The 20,682-nt window shown below is 48.2% G+C and overlaps 2 protein-coding genes across 13 annotated transcripts in view; one reads left to right on the forward strand and one right to left on the reverse strand.

The window, feature by feature from the left end:
• LOC139050384 (serine proteinase stubble-like) overlaps positions 1 to 3,225 on the reverse strand; it is a 32,923-nt gene extending 29,698 nt beyond the window's left edge. The window contains exon 1 of the mRNA XM_070526644.1: positions 2,173 to 3,225. The gene's annotated coding sequence lies outside the window, so the exon portion shown is untranslated. The remainder of the gene's footprint in view (positions 1 to 2,172) is intronic.
• Positions 1 to 20,682, forward strand: part of LOC139050899 (neprilysin-1-like) — a 284,773-nt gene that overhangs the window by 212,606 nt on the left and 51,485 nt on the right. Inside the window, exon 1 of one of the 12 annotated variants that reach the window (XM_070527724.1) lies at positions 19,278 to 19,336. The exons of the other annotated variants lie outside the window; for them this stretch is intronic. Coding sequence (XP_070383825.1) covers positions 19,302 to 19,336 — 35 coding nt within the window. The 5' untranslated portion in view covers positions 19,278 to 19,301. Of the gene's footprint in view, positions 1 to 19,277; positions 19,337 to 20,682 lie in introns of those variants that run through there. 12 annotated transcript variants of the gene reach the window in all.

The following is a 20,682-nucleotide window of genomic DNA, read 5'->3' on the forward strand; positions in this document are numbered from 1 at the left end:
TCCGTCGACAATCTTCTATTTTCTGTTCTGCGGACTGCAGACTGTTTATCGATTGCCAGTTGTCAGGAATAAGCACGTACCAGAAAAAAAAAGCGCTTTAAGTGTTTGCAAAAGCAACGATCTGTAAACGTTTGGTTTACATGCTTCAGAAATACTTTCCAAATTGCTTGAATGTTCGCAGGTGCTTTCTAAAGAAAAGAAAAAGACACACTACAGGAGAAACAATTTAGTACGTTTTATGTCAAAAGGATACATAGAAAGGCAGGAAAATTAGCCAGAGGTGTAGTTCTAGTTGGCGACCCTGCACGACGGTAAGGGATAGGCGGATAAAAGAGAGAGAGAGAGAATGGAAGATGAAGAGCTAAAGCTTGGCACCAGCTTGGCACCCGCTTAAAAGCGTCCTAATGGCATTCTTCTTGCTTTAAAAAAACATGTCTTCAATTGTGCATCAGTTGTTATATCACGGGTCTTCTAATGTCTTCGGTTTTTGGCTCAGCAACAACACTGCAAGAATGAGCCATTGCATTTATTAGATGTAACTTCTGGGAACACCCTGTTGTCTAGTACATCTTTTCACGACGATAATTTTACAGGTCCATGGAGCTGCACGTAGTCCTTGATATGGGGTGTTTTGCTACGTAAGTGGCTCAAATGAAACAAGTCGAGGCTTCAAAGATTGTTGTCTGTTTTATGGAACAATCACTTTGCCGTTGCTTGGGGAGTCTGCTTTGGAACGCTTACAAGACAATATTGGACACAATGATCTAATGAAGTAGGGTCCGTAATAACGTAGAATTTCCTAATCTAGAATTGTTCCCAAGAAAAAGTGCCAGCCAATGGTGCAAGCAAAAGTAATATCAGTGAAGGAAACCATTGAATGATAAAAATAGCACATTAACATAAGGATTCAACAATTGAACCCCTGTATCGAAAACAAAACGACAAATAGATCTTACAACTATTAATCTCGGTTAACATAGCCCTAATGTCAAAAACAATTTTGTTTCCTCTTGGATTCAATACCATTTGGTGGAAACGACAGTGCATAAATCAGTCTATATTTATTTGATGCTGCAAGCGTACCTGCGTTCCGGTTCCAGTACAAACTTTTCATGAATGTGATAGTATCAGAAAAACCCCGGCTAAATCACAATAAAATTGTTCGCTCAAATCACGAAGAAATACAGAACTTGCATTTAGCGTCAAATGTAAATTCACATAGCACAGGATTCCCAACTTCATGCTATGGATTAACCATCAGTCCAATGGGTTCCTTCCTTCAGTCTAGGCAAATATTATTTCTCCTGACAGCGTAAACTGCGAAGGTTTGAGGGAAATCCGGGTAGATTTGAACGTGCTAGACCCCACTCATTCAGGCATTTGTTTACATAGCATCTGACTCTTGTGTTTATTTCGGCTACAAACTATATTATATATTACGGCGTTTATACGAATCACCGCTGACTAATTGTGTTTACATTGTACAGTGTTTGCGATAGAATGAACAATTATGTATCTATTACGCCTGAAAGTCAATATGTCGATTGGTATTACTAGTTGTGTATAAATTACATTTGGCCCTTCACATTCTTCGGCACTGCAGAACGTTCCGAATATTGAAAATTAAGGCTTTCTCAATTTTATTTAGCGCTTAAGTCAACTAAGCGCAACAAAAATATCTGCGCATGCGGACCAAAAAGAATATGATGAGCCCAACACTTTGAAAGGTGCTGGCATGAACTCTTGCGCAGAACTCGCGCACAGGAAAGTTGCTTTTCAACGTGAAATAACAATGCGTAATACTTGGCTCTTATGGTCAAATGACATAACCCCATTGACAAGAACTAGATGTACGCAAAAAAAAAATGTCACACTGAAGCAGCTATTCTTGAAACAGCTACTGCAAGCAAATGTTGAATTCATCATTCACGTGGTGATTACTCAGCCACCAGGCCGGAGCACAGTAATTCCATAAAATTAGATGAAAAGAATAGGTTCCACTACTAATAATCATTATTTTCTGCAACTGATATGAACAATTTCTGCCATTTAATTACTAATCGTGGATGTAAGAAAATTGTTTTATGCGCCATAAGAAATGCGCGAGAAATTAAGACGCCATGAAAAAATCCAACTGCATCTAAATATATCCATTTCTACGGAACCTCTTACCTTGAAAAAAATACGGGCTTCCTTTGCCGTATGCAGATCTTCGATGAAAAACCAACAGGTGGTGTCGTTTCCAGCTATACACTACTCCAATGTTATGTCACTGACATCCGCGAAGAAAATGCAGAAGTTCAGGGGAAAAAATTAGGTGTTTCCAGCACGCAGTCCACAGCAACCACTGTTGCGAAGAGTTCAACAAGCCCTACCAACAAAAATAAAACTATCACATGTGGAAAGAGCACCTCCTGGCAACTTTGACCTTGACACAGATGAAAAGTCAGGCTGAGGGCAAGGTCTGTCTCTGATTTCCTTAGTATCCCAGCTGCCACAAGCCAAGAATGAAGCCGTCCACACTTTTCGGCGCCTCAGCTGTTTCCACAAGGAGCCGCCACCAGCACAACCACACAATGAAGAGTTCCTGAAAGCCACCCCTAGGGCCTTGCACGATTGTCGGCGTGTAACAGAAAAAAAGAAAGAAAAATAGAAAGGCCTGCAACAACTCTTCGTGACGTGGTTGCTCGGTTGCTGTTTTTCGAAGACAGGCGCTTCTTGCGCTCGGCGGTAGGCGGATGTGCGCTCGATCTGAAGCGAGATGACGATCGGTCCAAATGGAAGCGTGCGAAGACTGAGCGACCGAGACAAAAACGTCCGTTCTTCAAATTTACGGCGCCTTTTTCGACGCGTCGCTCGAGCAACAGGTGCCGAACGTATTGGGGCCTAGCTCATGATTGCGGGCGAAGTGAGAGGTTCCTCAGGGAGGGGGGTCGAGAGAGAGAGAGAGCGGGGAAGGTTATCGCAGGCTCTTCCCACTGTTGCGACGTGCATCGCACAACAGGCGCAGCTCCAGCTTCACGGTGGCGCGAACCGAGAGAGCCCAGTGTGGGGGCGAGAAAGGGACAGAGAGAGAGAGGTAGGCAGAGGAAGCGGGTGTTGCATCCGTAACACAATGGACGTTAGAGAAACAAGGGCACACAACCTTTGGAGCAACATTTAGGAACAGAGGCCCGACAGGGCATCGATTGCCGCCCGTTGAAGACGCAGACTGCGCTTTCTCCGTCTCGCTTCCCCCTTTTCCTCTTCTAGCTTCTTCTCGCTTCTATCGTACCACTCCCCCACCCACACTGTTCCTCCGTCTTAGGACTGAGACAAGCTCGGCGGAAGCTACAGACACGAGCAGCAGGCTAGCAGCTAGAACCGACGGTGAAAAAAAAAAAGAAACGGGCAACCGTTTTCAATGGGCCAATCAAGGGAAACGTAGAGGAAAGGAGAAGAGGGCGAGGAGGTTTGCTTGCGACACACGCGGGTGTCTTAGTCGAAGCCAGACGGCGTGATTTACGGGACGGAGCGTGTATGTGGAGGCGTATGTGCGTGCGGTCTTTCTTGTGCACGTGTTCTGGTCTCTTGCTTCTTCCTTCTTTCGCCTCTGTTCGGTGCTTTTCTTTAAGCGACGCTTGCTCAGATCCCAATGGAAGCAGCAGTGACGTAGGTAGATCAATGCACGGCGTCTGAACCGAACGAGTAGCGCTGTAATCGCGTCGCAGACAATCCGGCGTCTTGAACCGCGCTGTGCAAGCATAAACAATGCTCGGCTTCGCACACGTCAACATAACGCTCGGTGCATTCTAGTTGAGTGCGATAATTTATAAACCTGCAATTTTCTACACACTAAAGACGTAAAAGTAACATTCGCCAGACGGTAGTTGGCTCTATTCATAAGAGCCGAATAGTCACGAGCGTGCGGACATTCCTGTAGTGGGCCACATGTGGTTCTGTAGTCACCAAAAAACCGGAACGCCTTTTCGTGCAGCAGAAAAACCACAGAATCGTGTGTTGATGGTCCTCGGAAATAAGCGATGAGCTCTGGATGCGGCTTTTCTACTTGTCCGCTTGGAGTCACCACATCATGGCATCCTGAGTAGCCCATGCATTAAAATTATAGGGTTTTGCGTGCCAAGACCATTTTCTGATTATGAGGCACGCCGTAGCGGAGGACTCCGGAAATTTCGACCACCTGGGCTTCTTTAACGTGCACCTAAATCTAAGTACACGGGTGTTTGCGCATTTCGGCCCCATCGAAACGCAGCCGCCGTGGCCAGCATTTGATCCCGTGACCTCGTGCTCAGCAGCCCAACACCATAGCCACATGAGCAACCAGGGCGGGTAAATATCCCATGCATGACAAAATATGATCAAAGCGGACGCAGCAGTCATATAGAAACCATATTGCACATTTTCTTCTGGTTCGATAAATCTGCAACTTGCATTAATATGAAGCGGCCGAAACTTGGTCAGTAGTGGAAGAGAATCAGACCAAGTGACGACCTTAGAAAATTAGCCGCTGCTGTATGGGAACAGCAGGAGAAGTGCGCTTGACGGTTGTAAAGAAGTGACACAAAACTAATTTCGTGTGATAGACTTATTTGATTGGACGCTAACAACGACGTTATAGGACAACGATAAAACCCACCTTCACTTTATCATATATAACGGTGGCGCTGCTATGTTAACTTTTGACGCAGGCACACGGTAATTTGTAGGCCTCCTTTCAGAACCCCTCAGCGCAATTAGGCATGGCCACAACATATGCGTCCAATTCCTCGGCTCAATCAAGAAATACAGTCCGAGTGCTCAGCCACGGTCCATGACATGCCACTCCGATGGAGAGAGGAAAAACATAACTCTCGTCAAGCTTCGACAAGAAACATCATGGTTGTTTTTGCGGGTTCCTTTGAGCATTCCGACTATTATGCCGGCGAAATTCTTGGCATCGACACGTAAAGGTACGGAAACGGCGAACATTATAGCATACTATTTCCTGCGTTCACTTTCTTAGTTCAGCTTATTCATTTGCGTCACCCCGCTCCCCTTTATTTAGGGCCATGGGTCTCACGCTTGTTCATTCCCTTACAAAAATGATTTCCCACAGTGCGTACACTGGCAATAGTCTTCTTGTAAAGTGCCTCTGCTTGATATAGAACAATTACTTGGCAAACATAATATCTATAGACTCTAGCGAAACGTTGATAACCTGTTTCCTTTTGTCTACACCCATTGCATTGACTTTCTTCCAAACAAAAGTGAATAAGTTGTCGATTTCTGGTTTATTATTACTCTATACGTTTTCTAGAGGCCGTCTAAAAATGTCTAGTAAAAACAGATTCTGACGCCCTGGCTTTTCATATAAGCCATTCAGCTTGCTCAGCCTTGAATGTAACAAACGCCTTATCGCAATTTAGTAAATCTCTTAAACAGTGTTTAGTCAATTAAGGAATAGCCTTAATATCATGCTATAGCTCAATTACTTACACTTAGCTGAAGCGGTGGCGCAGAGGTAGAGCATCCGCCTCGCGTGCAAGAGGACCGTAGTTTGAATTTTCTACCGGATAAAGAAGAGAAAGAAATCCGCGTGTTGCTAAAATTGCATAAAAAGGCCTGGAGTGCGGCGTGATCCCGGTGACCAGAACCAGTAACGCACTCCCTCACCAAAGCAGGATTGGCAACCCTGGTGCAGTACTTGGCCACAACCTCCTATATGAATACAACAATCAAACCCCGACCCTCAGTACCCAGCAGCTGCGAAGCAAGTGACCACGGTGGCGGTCAGACCTGTGAAGCATCAGTGGGGGCTAAGAATCTCTTGGAATCTGAGCCTGGCAACGTTTAACGCTAGAACATTATCTAGCCAGCCGAGTCTAGCAGTGCTAGTAGAGGAATAAGGGGGCAGCAAATGGGATATAATAGAGCTCAGTGATGTTAGGAGGACAAAAGAAGCATATACAGTGCTAAAAAGCGGCCACGTCCTATCCTACCGGGGCTTAGCGGAGAGACCAGAAATAGGAATCGGATTCCTGATTAACAAGGATATAGCTGGTAACATACAGGAACTCTATAGCATTAACAAGAGGGTGGCAGGTCTTGTGAAACCTAATAAGCACTACAAATTGAAAGTCGTACAGGTCTACGCCCCTACATCCAATCATGATGACCAGGAAGTCGAAAGCTTGTATGAAGACGTGGAATCGGTGATGGGTAATGTCAAAACAAAATGCACTGTACTGATGGGCGACTTCAATGCCAAGATAGGCAAGAAGCAGGCTGGAGACAAGTCAGGGGGGAATATGGCAGAGGTTCTAAGAATAGCAGGGGGGAATTATAAGTAGAGTTTGCAGAACGGAATAATATACGGATAATGAATACCTTCCGCAAGCGGGATAGCCGAAAGTGGACATCAAGTCGCCCGAATGGCGAGACTAGAAATGAAATAGACCTGATACTCTGCGCTAACTCTTGCACCATACAAGATGTGGACGTGCGCAGCAAGGTGCGCTGCAGTGACCACAGGATGGTAAGAACTCGAATTAGCCTAGACTTCAGGAGGGAACGGAAGAAACTGGCACATAAGAAGCCGATCAATGAGTTAGCGGTAAGAGTGAAAATAGAGGAATTGCGGTTCAAACTATAGAGCAGGTATTCGGCTTATACTCAGGAAGAGGACCTTAGTGTGAAAGCAATGGACGACAATCTCCTGGGCATCATTAAGGAGTATGCAATAGAAGTCGGTGGTAACTTCGTTAGACAGGATACCAGTAAGCTATCGCAGGAGACGAAAGATCTGATTAAGAAACGGCAATGTAGAAAGCATCTAACCCTACTGATAGAACAGAACTGGCAGAACTTTCTAAGTTAATCAACAAGCGTCAGACAGCTGACATAAGGAAGTATAATATGGATAGAATTGAAGATGCTCTCAGGAACGGAGGAAGCCTAAGAGCAGTGAAGAACAAACTAGCAGTAGGCAAGAATGATATGTATGCTTTAAGAGACAAAACTTGCAATATCATTACTGATATGGATGAGATAGTTCAAGTGGCTGAGGAGTTCTATAGAGATTTCTAGTGTACCAGTGGCACCCACGACGATAATGGAAGAGAAAATAGTCCAGAGGAATTTGACATCCCACAAGTAACGCCGGAAGAAGTAAAGAAAGCCTTGGGAGTTATGCAGAGGGGGAAGGCAGCTGGGGAGGATCAGGTAACAGCAGATTTGTTGAAGGATGGTGGGCAGATTGTTCTAGAAAAACTGGCCACCCTGTATACGCAATACCTCATGACCTCGAGCGTGCCGGAATCTTGGAAGAACGCCAAGATAATCTTAATCCATAAGAAAGGGGACGCCATAGACTTGAAAAATTATAGACTGATCAGCTTACTGTCCGTGGCCTACAAAGTATTTACTAAGGTAATCGCAAGTAGCATCAGGAACACCTTAGACTTCTGTAAACCAAAGAACCAGGCAGAATTTCGTAAAGACTACACAACAATAGACCATGTTCACTTTATCAGTCAGGTGATAGAGAAATGTGCGGAATATAACCAACCCCTATATATAGCTTTCATTGATTACGAGAAAGTGTTTGATTCAGTCGAAACCTCAGCAGTCATGCAGGAATTATGAAATCAGGGTGTAGACGAGCCGTATGTAAAAAAGACTGAAAGATATCTATAGCGGCTCCACAGCCACGGTAGACCTCCATAAATAAAGAAACAAAATCCCCATAAAGAAGGCCATGAGGCAGGGAGATACGACCTCTCCAATGCCATTCACAGCGTGTTTACAGGAGGTATTCAGAGACCTGTATTGGAAACAATTAGGGATAAGGATTAATGAAGTATAGCTTAGTAACTTATCTTATTTTGTTATAGCGCAAGCTTGACAAGGACAAAAGAAGGCACATCAGACACACACAGCGCTATTGATATTGTCTTAGATATTGTCTTGCTTAGTAACTCAGAGGACCCATTCCAATGCATGCTCACTGACCTGGAGAGGCAAAGCAGAAGGGTGTGTCTAAAAATTAATCTGCAGAAAACTAAAGTGATGTTTTACAGCCTCGGAAGAAAACAGCAGTTTACGATAGGTAGCGAGTCACTGGAAGTCTTAAGACAATACAAATACTTAGGGGAGGTGTTGAGCGCGGATCCGGATCATGAGGCTGAAATAATAACAAGAATAAGAATGGGCTGGGGTGCGTTTTGCACGCATTCTCAGATCATGAACAGCAGTTTGCCATTATCCTTCAAAAGAAAAGTGCATAACAGTACTCACATACGGGGCACAAACCTGGAGGCTTACGAAAGGGGTTCTAGTTAAATTGAGGACGATGCAACGAACTATGGAAAGAAGAATGATGGGTGTAACGTTAAGGGATAAGAAAAGAGCAGATTGGGTGAGGGAAGAAACGCGAGGCAATGGCATCTTAGTTGAAATCATGAAAAAGAAATGGGCATGGGCAGGAGATCTAATGAGGAGGGAAGATAACCGACGGTCATTAAGGGTTACGGACTGGATTCCAAGGGAAGGGAAGCACAGCAGGGGGCGGCAGAAAGTTAGGTGGGCGGATGAGATGAAGAAGTTTGAAGGGACGACATGGCCACGATTAGTACATTACCCGGGTTGTTGGAGAAGTACGGGAGAGGCCTTTGCCCTGCAGTGGGCGTAACCAGGGTGAAGAAGATGATGATGATGATAAAGAAGAAGAAGAAAGAACTTCCTCAAATTTCCGCGGAAAATCCAGTGGTGTCCATCAAGACAATCAGAAGTAGCAATCACGAGATTACGCTGCCGTGTCCCTCCATTAAACCTATATTTACACAGGACTGGTCTGACGCTATCACCTCTGTGTCCATACTGCCAAGAAACAGAATCCCTAGATCATTATTTTTTGGTATGTCGACGATACAAATTGTTAAGAAAAAGACATCTAGAACTTCCGTTCGCAAAATTAGGGTTAATGTTATCACCAGAAATCATACTATCTTTCGGTGCGTCAGTTATAGGGGTCAGCCACAGTGACGTATTTGATGCCGTTTGCAGTTACATACAGTCAAGAAAACGAATAACTTTTTAACTTTTGTCTTGTATTTTGTTTGTTTTTGTGTGTTTTCTTATCTCTTTTTCGTTATATTTTTTTTCTAGTCGAATAAGTGGCACTTCAAAAGAATAGGTGAACGTTTCAGCACGCAATTCTTGGCCGATCCCCCAGTGTGGGTATGAGCCATAACATGAGGCTATCATCATCATCATCTTGGCATGGAGTAGACGATGCAATGCGCCGTCGATGCGTGGCAATGGATAAGCATCGCGCTTCGTGATATGGTTCAACTTTCTATAATCTACACAGAAGCGTAGTGTGTTGGCTTTCTTTCTGACTAACACTACAGGGGAGGCCCACGGGCTTGTGGACGGCTGGATCACGTCGTCTTGGAGCACCTCTTTTACCTGATGTTTGATCGCTTCCCTTTTCATTGGAGACACTCTGTAAGGATGCTGAAGAACAGTAGGTGCGGACTTGTCCGTTATAATGAGGTGCTTTGTGATGGACGTATGCCGTGCTTTGGACGACGTTGAAAAACAGTCCGCAAATTCATTCACGAGACTCAGTATACGGTCTTTCTGATGGTCTGGCACAGCAGCATTAACGTGAATCCGTTTGTTTAGGCTACCACTACATGCTACCACACCCAGATCGAACACCGCCTACAAGCCCAGTACGAAGTCCGGTCGAGCTTACTCCAGTTCACGTTCGGATAAGCCGTCCACTTCAAGGACTGCCACCTGAGCACGAGCCTCTACCCAATCCAGTCAGAAGGATGAGTACATCAGTTCCGCCTTCTTCCTCAACGGCACCGACCGATGTCGTCCTTAACCAGCCGCGAATCCCCGCATCCATTCATGGGGACGCCTTCGAGGATGTTGAGGACTGGCTCGATCACTTTGAGCGTGTCGCAGAATTCAACGGCTGGACTCCAGAGCGCAAGCTACGCAACCCCTACTTTGCCCTCGAGGACTATGCGCTGACATGGTTTGAGAACCGTGAGGCGGACCTATCGACATGGGACGAATTCCGACGGCAGCTAATCAGCACATACGCCAGCCTCGATTGCAAGGAGCGAGCTGAATCTGCAATTCAGGCGAGAGAACAGCGGCCGAACGAAAGCGTGGCAATGTTTGTCGAAGATATGTGCCGACTATTATGACGCGCAGATTCATCCATGTCGGAAGAAAAGAAGCTCAGGAACTTGATGCGTGGCGTCAAGCAAGAGTTATTCGGTGGCCTAATACGCAACCCACCAAAGACCGTTGCAGGGTTTCTCGCGGAAGCCATATCAATAGAAAAGGCAATGCAGCAGCGAACAAGAAAGTACAACCGTGACGTGTCGAGCCTATCGCGTGACCCTCTCGCTATACCCTTGGATAATACCGACGCCTTGCGGGAGCTCATTAGGCTTGTTGTCCGAGAAGAGCTTCAAAAACTACAGTTGGCTCCGGTATCGGTACCGCGACTCGCTCTGACGGAGGTCGTCCGGGAGGAAATCAGGCAGGTAGTCCAAGTCCCACAGCGACGCGAGACATCACAGCAGGAGGTACGGCAGCCACAGCCTCGCATGTCGTATGAGGAAGCTGCGCGAAGTTCGTTATCCCCGACTTTTTACGATGTGCGCGACGTCCCGGACTCTCATTGTGGGCGCGCCATTCAACAAGCAACTGGCGACTTCAGGCCTCACCGCACGCCATTGATGGCTGAAACATGACCACCCCGCATAAGCGACGTATGGCGCACTGCAGACCGGGGGCCCTTGTGTTTTCGTTGTGGTGAAGCCGACCACCTCTACAGGACGTGTCCTTACCGCCGAACTGGCCTCCGTGGATTTTCACTGAATGCGCCCTGCCCGCGCAATGGTGAACGCCCCCTGGAGATTGAAACCTACCTCGTGGACGCCAGGACCTCGTTTGCTCCACGATTTCGTGCTCCCGGTCGCCATCACTCGCCCAAAACAGGTCTTCCAGCCCCGCCTTCACGCCGAGTGCAACAAGGCGTCGCTCGCCTAGCCCTGCCTCCCGCGAAAGCTGAGTCCAGTGGCCTCCGGAGGTGAGGTCGCTGACGTTGCGAACGCTGAAGATCCTCCACTACGATGACCGGGATATGACGTAATTGAGATGCAGAGAAAACAGTGTGGTTAGGTGTCAGTATCTTGCAACGTACCGGTTACCATAGATGACCATGAAGTCGCGGCGTTAATCGACACGGGTGCGGACACGTCTGTTATAGGACAGAATCTCGTGCGTATACTGAACGAAGTTTTGACGCAATGGACCGGAAGTCAGATTCGTACTGCAGGGGGGCACCTCATAACTCCAATGGGCCGGTCTACGGCACGAGTCAACATTCGGTGCTTCACGTACATCGGCGACTTCGTCGTTCTTCCTGAATGTTCCAAGGACCTTATACTCGGCATGGATTTCCTTCAGGTGAACGGTGCAAGAGTCTAGAGTTAGCTTCGCTACTACGCAAGCCATACCAAACAGCAATTACAACGACCATCTGACACCGTGCTTCGCGTAGCTGACGATCACGTCACATTGCCACCCAAGAGCAGAGTGCTTACTCTTGTCCGATGTGACATGGAGGACGACGCCGAAGGAATTGCTGAGGCAAATATCACCCTGCTTCTTGAGCGCCACATCTGTATAGCCAGAGGGCTTCTTCAGGTGCGCAACAAATGTTCAGTCATCTTGCTAACAAACTTTAGCAACGAATATCGGCATGTACCGCGAGGAACGACAAGCGCATTTCTCTGCGAAATCATTGATGTTACCGACATTGCCACATTATAAATCGCATCGTCTCAGCAATCTGAGTTACCCAGCACCTCCACCAGAAAACTGCAACGTAGGTTGAAGACGGAGAGAGAGAGAGAGAACTAAACTTTTATTTTCCGAAACGGTAAACCGAGTCAGAACCCGGTTCACCCTAGGTGGGAGGATTCCTTATTCCAAGAACCCTCTGGCTTGGGCTGCCTCTTTGGCCCGGGCGACGAGACTGCGTTGGTCGTCCAGGTCATCGGAGGAAAGCTTGGCCTCCCACGTTTCGGTTATGGTATGGATCTGCGGTGATTTGGGGCGCTCTTCTTGTGCTTCTATGGGGCGGCTTTCTTTGGAGTCGTCTTGTGGAGCTTGTGAGGTAGGGTCTGTGGGTGTGCCACGCAGTGGGAAATCCTGGACCATGTGTTGCAGGGTGTCTGGAACGTCGCAATGGGGGCATATGTACGAGTACTGCGTAGGATACAGTCTGTGCATGATTATTCCGTGCACGTAGGTGTTGGTCTGTAGGCGGCGCAGGATGACTTCTTCCTCCTTGCTTAGATTCTTGTGTGGCAAAGCGTACGTTCTTCTGCTGAGTCGGTGGTGTTGCAGAAGCTCCGAGTACTTTAGGGCGATGTCATCAACGTTGGTGGCCGGCCTAGTGTGGGATTGCAGGAAAGCCCGGCTGGTATGCTCGCGGGCAGCGGCGTGTGCCGCCTCATTTCCTGTCATGCCCTGATGGCCTGGAACCCAGTCGATGTAGGTGTCGGGGAGCGGGGCGCGTGCGATGTGATTTCTTAGTATCTTGAGCGCTGTTTCTGATACGCGGCCTTTTTGATAGTTGCGAGCTGCTGCTTGGGAGTCTGTTAGTATTACTGCTACTTCAGGGCAAATTGTTATTGCTAGAGCAATTGCCGTTTCCTCTGCAGTCTCAGGGGCTCTTGCTCGGATGGTGACAGCTGCAAGTTCTTTGCCTTGGTGATCCGTGACGCTTAGGGCAAAGGCGTTTCGTTTAATATACCGGGCAGCATCGGTGTACCTCGTATGAGGGTCTCTCCCGTATTTCTTGCTGAGTGCGCGGATTCTGCTTTGGCGACGCTCCTTATGATAATTTGGATGCATATTGCGCGGTATACTTGCAACGCTGATGCAGTCCCGGACTGCAGGTGGGATTCTTGCTTTCTGGTCTGTGTCTGCAATGTAGCTTTCACTGTAGTTGAGGTAGCGCAAAACTGCACGTCCGGTAGGTGTGAGCTTGAGCCGCTCTAGTTGGCTGATCTTATGAGCCTCGACAAGCTCTTCCCATGTATTGTGGACGCCGAGCCGGAGGAGTTTCTCCGTTGATGCTATGGGTGGCAGCGTCAAGGCTACTTTGATTGCCTTTCGAATGACGACATTGAGTTTTTTGATTTCTGCCGGCTTGAGCTTCAAGTAGGGAGTTCCGTAGGTGATACGGCTAGTTAGGAGGGCTTGAATTATGCTAAGCGTGTCGTGCTCCTTGAGTCCGCTTCTTTGGTTTGTGATCCTCTTGACGAGGTGCGGAACTTGTGACAGTGTGCGTTGGAGACGCGGGAGAGTGGCCGCCCCTGATCCGTCCTTGTGGATGTGAAGTCCGAGTACGCGAAGAGAGTCGACTGTAGGGATCTTGGTTCCGTTGAGCGAGACGCTAGGATCGGGTTCGATATAGTTAGGTGGTCTTCCTCGTGTCCGTGCTCTCAGGACAAGAAGCTCCGACTTTTCAGGTGCGCATTGGAGACCGCAGTCTCCGAGGTATCTTTCGATAATATCTACGGCTTCTTGTAGATTGCGTTCTTGTTGTCCAGTAGTAGGTGCTTTGGTCCAGAGTGTGACGTCGTCGGCGTAAAGGGCATGGCATAGGTTTGGGATGGCGTTCAGTTCTTTCGGTAGCTTGATCATTGCGATATTGAAAAGGAGGGGTGAAATAACTGATCCTTGTGGGGTTCCTTTGTTGGGTAGCCGAAATTTATCGCTGCGGAGGTTGCAGACGCCTACTGTTGCTGTTCGGTGCGTCAAAAAGCTGCTGATATAGTTATAGATCCGGGCTCCGCAGCCTGTATCTTCGAGGTTGCGGAGAATGGCTTCGTGGCTCACGTTGTCGAATGCGCCCTTTACGTCGATTGCCAGGATTGATGATTTGCGTCTGTGATCGAGGTAATCAAGCAAGTCTTCTTTGAGGAGCAGGAGTACGTCCTGCGTGGACAGATGCTGCCGGAATCCGAACATGGTGTGCGGCAAGTGTCCGTTGTCCTCGAGGTATGTTGTTAACCGGTCGTGCACCATGTGCTCGAGGAGTTTGCCCGCGCAAGATGTGAGGGAAATGGGACGTAGGTTTTCGATGCGAAGAGGTTTGTTGGGTTTGGGGATCATGGTGACCTCCGAATGCTTCCAGGCTGCTGGTAGGTCCCCTTTTCCCCAGCAGTCGTTGTAGTACTGTAGCAGTGCTGTAGTGGCAGATTGCGGGAGGTTGCGTAAGAGCTTATTAGTTATTCTGTCCTTGCCGGGACTGGTGTTTCTAGTGAGTTTGGCTAATGCTGCGTGGAGCTCTGCCTGGGTGAATGGTCGATCGAGATCTGGGTTTGGTGTACCGCCGTACGCCTTTCGGGTGGCTGATGAAGTGGGCTTGTCGGTGCTAAGTTTTTGCTGAAGCTCACGAAGGAGATCATCCTCCGATCCAGCATGATTGTGGATCAGTCTGTGTAGATCTTGCCTCTGTTGCGTTTTGGTGCGATCGGTAGCTAAGAGAGCGCGTAGGAGATGCCAGGTTTTCTTGGTGCTGAGTGTCCCTTGTATGCTGTCACAAAAGGCGTGCCACTTTTGCCTGCTAAGTTGCTCCGCGTAATCTTGGGCCTGTATGGTGAGAAGGGCGATTCGTTGCTTAAGTTTTCTATTGAGCTTTTGTCTCTTCCACCTCTTCAGGAGGCTTCTTTTGGCCTCCCAGAGATGAAGGAGATGCGGGTCGACTGCGGGGGTGTTGGTGCTTAGCTGGATGGTCTTGGTGTGGTTTTCTGCGGTGATGAGAAGGCCCTTGAGCCAATGGTCGATGTCGTCAATTGTTGTGTTGCCGCTGAGGTTGTCTCTGAAGGACTTCCAGTCTGTTAGTCGAGCAACTCCAGTCTTGTTTGGTTTCCGGTTGTGCGCGATGTCAAGTTGGATAATGTGGTGGTCGCTTCCGAGCGTCTCCGAGAGTCGACTCCACTCGGCCCAGTGGACGTTCGCTGTGAACGTAAGGTCCGGGATAGTGTCCCTGGAGACACTGTTCCCGACTCTCGTGGCCTGCAATGGGTCGTTCCAGAGGGTTAGCCTGTGGTGTTGAGCAGTGTCGTGCACTCGCGCTCCCTTCTTCGTGGTGCTTGGATAAGCCCATGCTGTATGTGGGGCGTTGAAATCTCCCATTATAACAACTTGATGGCCTTTCGTGCGTTTCCTAAGTTCACGGACAAAGTGGTCGAATCCCGGAAGTTGATCACGAGGAGGGCTGTATATGCTGGCGATAAAGAGACTTTGCTGCGTTTTTCTGTCTGGTATGATCTCCACTAGGGTGTGCTCGATGGGGATGTCTTCTATTTCGTGTTCCTGCGTTGTGAGAGTTTTCTTGGTAAGGATGGCTGTGCGTTGAGTTCGTGCATGAGCGATGTATCCTTGAAGTCGGACGTTGTGGGTATTGGTTTCCTGTAGGGCAATTACATCAGGGTAGTCCAGTTTGACAAGTTCTTGTAGGTTTGCATACCGGGGACGGAAGGATCGACAGTTCCATTGCCAGATGCGCAGAGTATTTTGCGGGCTCTTTGTTGTGGTTTTAAGTGTCGCCATCATGAGGATCTTCAGCTTCACAGGCAGCATCATGGTTGGGTGAGATCGAGCGGGAGGCATTGCGACTGTTCGTGCGAGCCTTCTTTCTACCCTGCTCGGTCGTGTTGAGAAGGCTGTCGAGGTAGGACTTGGTGACATAATTGTTCTTTGCGTGTGCTATGAAATTGTTGACCTGGGCTGTTAGGCCGGTAACCTGGCTTGTGAGAGTGGCGACTTGATTCGCGAGGGTGGTCACTTGGGTGTTAAGGGTCGCAATCTTCTCGACGACAGGCTTGGTGATGTTTTCAATCAGGGCAACGATGTTCTTTGTGAAGACGTCCTCGAAAGCCTGGAGGTGCTTTTGAACTCTAGCTTCGATAGCGGAATCAACTGCATCCGTGGTTAGCGCTGTAAATGATTAATTGCTTCCATGTTCATATTCTTTGCATCTTTGGAATAGTCTGTCTATGAGACTTTGTTGATTTTGTAGCTTGCTCTCGAGGGCTCTTACGGCTACCGCTTCTGCCGATGCGACGCTGGCACTGCCTGAGCTGCCGGCCACTTCAGCGTAATTCAGGCGTTTTCGGGAACGCGATCGCGATCTTGATCGTGATCTTGACGTGGGTCTGTTATTTCTTGCGGTGCTACTGCAGGCGTTACTTGAGTTGGCGGCGCGTGCACTGGCCACTTCAGCGTAATTCACGCGTTTTCGGGAACGCGACCACGATCTTGATTGTGACCTTGACGTGGGTCTGCTGGTTGTTGCGGTGCTACTGGAGGCATTACTTGAGTTGGCGGCGCATCCATTGGCAGCGCCTAGTTCAGGGAATTCATCGCGGTTGGAGCTCCATCGACTGTCTCGCTCTTGGATCCTGTTTTGCCATTGCTGTCTTACTTGGTAAGGCGGTGGGTTGGGCTTGAGCTTTTTCTTGCATTCTTTCCCAGCGGTTTCGTGCCCCTCTCCGCAAATCTTGCACGTGGGATGGCAGTCATGGTTCGGGGGTTGGTTTGTATTGCCACATTTGTAGCAGAAATTTGGGGTTGGTTTTGGGCAAACGTCTTGACAATCTCCGAGGTTGCCACAGGTTCGGCAATACTGAACTGATTTGCGGTAGGGCTTGCATCGGTAGTCGCCGCTCTGATAAATGATGTTGTAGGGGACGTGTGGGTCCTCAAAATAGATGACCGCCGCCGTGGACTGTCCGAGCATGCGGGCGTTGAGGACTGTATAGCGTGCTGGCACTCGAATTCCGTCCATTAGTTCCGCACTGCAAGTCCCAGGCGTGATACCGTAGATAACACCTTTGCTGACATCTTCGGGTAGACGAGAGTTGGCTTTTACGTTGTAGATGTTGCCTCCAAGCTGTATGTTAGTGACCTTGGCTAAGTTTTGAGCGTAGTTCTTGTTTGCTGTACTTGCAATGATGAGGTTTTCTTCTTTTTGCATTTGTACTCGCACGTTGTCATGGAATTCTTTTTGCAATATTCCGCTGGATCTTCCGATTGCGTGAGTGACTGCGACGAGTGACCATTTGGCGAGTTCAAGGCCAGCTTGTGGGCGGTAGACAATCTTGATGTCGTCCAAAGGTAGCGGTGGCATTCTGGATTTGCGCGGCGGTGGCGGCATGGCTGGCTGTTGTGTGGATTGGGTCACTGCGGGGGCTTTGATGCGCGTGATTTCCTTCTTGCCTTTCCTTTCCCATGTCAGCCATTGGTCGTTGAGGTCTATGGTTCTGCCGCTGTTTTTATCGTAGGTCCAAGATTGCGCGACGTCGGCTTCTTCCGCTGAGTCTGTATGCATTGCGCTGGTTTCTTCTCGTCGTTCGCTTGACGTCGCGTCCGTCGCGGGTGTTTCTTGGCTCATCTCAAAGTCTGCTTGTCAGCCGCAGCGCCTGCGAGCGCCGAGCCTCCTCTTCGGCTCACAGTGCACGTGCCACGCACGTGCGGCAGCGAGCGCTGTCGAACTCCTTCCACGCGCACCGTGTGCCTGTTGCACGTGCGACGGCGGTTCTTCCCTGCGGGCCTGTGGGGTCTCGCGCGGCGTTAGGCTTAGCAAGGCACGGGATGGTCGGTGAAGATAAAGCTCGAAATCTTGACCAAAACGCACTCACTTTTAAAGCAGGTGGTATCCGCTGGTTCCTTGCAGCTTGCCGATTCTGTCGGTGCAAAATGAAAGGGGTGAGTGGCCTTTCTGTAGAAATGAGCGCAAGACGCAGGAGCCCATGTGAGGCACGTCAGTACTCCACGGCCCCCTCTTGAAGACGGAGTCTTCAAGAGGGGACTCCTTGAAGACGGAGTCTTAAAAAATAGACGCTTCTCTTTAATGGCGGGCCAGAAGAAGAACGTGCAGCTCACGAGCTTCATCGTCTTTCATGGCGCCGACCTTTGCGCGCTCCGTCCCGCGGTGTGGGAGCCCCACATCATTGTGTCAACACCATATTTACATAACGTCTCTCGCATATTAAAATAGATTGGCCGGAAGGGTAGCGTGGAAGTAGCGTTTTCCACGCCGGATGCGCTGCGCAGGCTCCCACGGCCGTAAATCCGCTCAATCGGCGCACCACTGTCTGTTCGTCCATGCACAACAAGCGTTTTGGGTCTTGCGTGGTTAGGGTTGTTTATTCAATTCCGTTATCATGTGGGAAGAGATATATAGGCCGAACTGGTCGCTGCCTTAATGAAAGGCTAAAAGATCATGATTACTATGTGTGCCGAGCTATACAGGGACACTCAGGAAACCACTGTCGTGACTGTGGCTGTAATCCGAATTTTTATCGGTATGAATTGCTAAAAAAGAACCGATCACAACTTACGCGGTAGATTATTGAAGCTGATTTGATAGCGAGGGATGGCAGCACGTGTGTTAGCGCGCCATCTTTCTGCCTACCTTCACTGGAAGTAAGATTTATCAAGCAGTTTAACCATGTATGACAGAATTGTGGGTTCCGTGACTCATGAAAGTGTAGCCTTCTATTGGTGTGACGTTTCTTGAAGTGTTGTGATGACATTGCTTGATGCTTTCTTGTAGCTGTATGTTTCGTGCAACCTGCTAATGAACCATTTGGAAGTCAACGCTCTGTTCTTTCATCTCGCCGGCTCGGCTTGTTTTTTCCTGTCTATGTTGCGCTGTACCAGTTTTAGGCTCCACGAAAGCCCGTCATCACATTTCGAAGACTTGAGGTAGCCAGTCACGCTAGCGTCGTTGTCGGCATAGGTGTCATGTCCATGAAGTGTCCAGTCACACACACAAAAAAATGACTAACAAACGCGTAGAAACATTTCGGCTCGCTTCATGCGGCGTGCTTGCCTGCTTCCGGTGGCGCCCCTGGCGACTCGACCCGTCTATCTTGTTTCTCGCGGAGTCCGCAGAGGTCGCGCCACATCGCAATGCATAAGAGGCAATACGCACGCATTGTTGTTCTCACAAAGCTGTTGCCATTTGCTGCCTCTCCGCAAACATGTCCCCTCTACCCGCGAAGAAAACAGTAATCACGAACATCCAGAAAATAATTCGGGGCCGATTAACATAATTCCTTGTGTCGATGCCGTTTTGAATTTTTATCCCGCGACACACTTACCTCGTCTATTGTTTCAATACCAGCATTATTTGAAACCCGTGCGTTTACCCGGCGACGGTTTCGCTGCAATCGGCAGTATCGAGGTAGAAGAAGAAGCAAACCATGGATGTGCGAGTCCGTCAGAGCTCTAATGCGAGGTAAGTGTTGGCTTTAAAATTGTTTCCCAAACCGAGCGCACCCGAAACCATCCGGTCTCAAGAGTGTGTAACCAGTCCGCGCCCTGGTGGTGCATATGCGCGTGTACCCTTTCTCTAACGCGTACGCATATACTCCGTGCTTTCGCCATGTACGAGTACCAATGCACCTTTGTGGTGCGGTTTCCTGGCGCTTCTGGCACTTGAGACCACTTGATGGTGCGCACGAGAGTTCTCATTTTCCAGGGCGTTGGGACGTACGAAATACTACAGGAACTACCTTAAACAGCCTGCAGGCAACCGGGCGTTCGTAGACATTGTATCTCGTATACTTATGTCAGAATTACTTAAGGTATGGCGTGCTGCACTGGATTTCCTCCATACCCGATAGTAGCATATTAATAAATTTCGGCGTGCATTTCGTTTTCTATAGGTAGGGTAGATTGTTCTCTTAAGAGTGGTAGGACTTACATTGCTATATTCATTTTATATACCTGTCGCTCCAGTGCGCTTCAAACGGTCACCTCAAGGATGTCTCGAGTATCGATCGCAATGTGAGCACCGTGAGCCAATGTGAGCTCATTGTGTTATTCGAAATAAATCACTGCATCTCTCATCCTTCTCTCTCGTTTGTTTCGCTCGTTTTTTTTTTAAATATGGTGTTCCATATTTAGACGACAAAAAGACATAACCCGTCACTTTGAGCACGATAAGCATGACTCATCCCATAGCGGGCCATCGATGTGTGTAGCCGTTGGAAATTGCACCCAAGTGCATACTAGTTACCTGTGAGGCCCGTGATTTTCTCAGAGCGATGATTTCATTGTTACATACGTGTTTGAACAAAACGAAAGACTGGCAGAAAGCAACGTAACTGCCCAATTACCTAGGTCGGAGCTTTTTTGTTACCTTGAATAAGCACATCTGTGTTAAGGCTTGTCCAAACGTGCTTACGTATACGTAAGCACATTTACGTATACTTACGTTTACGTTTATAATGTTGGCAGTATTAGTTCCGGTTTGCTTAAACAGGCATATACTGTTAAACAATATAGCGTTATATTCCGACAGCACATGGTTGGCGACTCGTAATTTGCACACAGTCGTTTTGGGACCGACATCAGATGCGCCTTTTGTTGTATTCAGGCAACCAGAAGACAGAGTATCGTGATTAAGCGAAAACAAAGAAAATTCATGTTCTAGTAACTAACTGCAGTTGACATTTACAGAAAGCGCTGTTAAAGCTTTGTTTCTTTCTTTCATTGCTTCTTACACTCGCAGCTGCACTTCATCTAAGCTCACTTTCTTACGGCATTTGTGTACACATTCAACAAAAACCATACGCACCA

Source organism: Dermacentor albipictus, chromosome 10 (assembly GCF_038994185.2).
Source record: "Dermacentor albipictus isolate Rhodes 1998 colony chromosome 10, USDA_Dalb.pri_finalv2, whole genome shotgun sequence".
In the NCBI taxonomy this organism is placed as follows: domain Eukaryota; kingdom Metazoa; phylum Arthropoda; class Arachnida; order Ixodida; family Ixodidae; genus Dermacentor; species Dermacentor albipictus.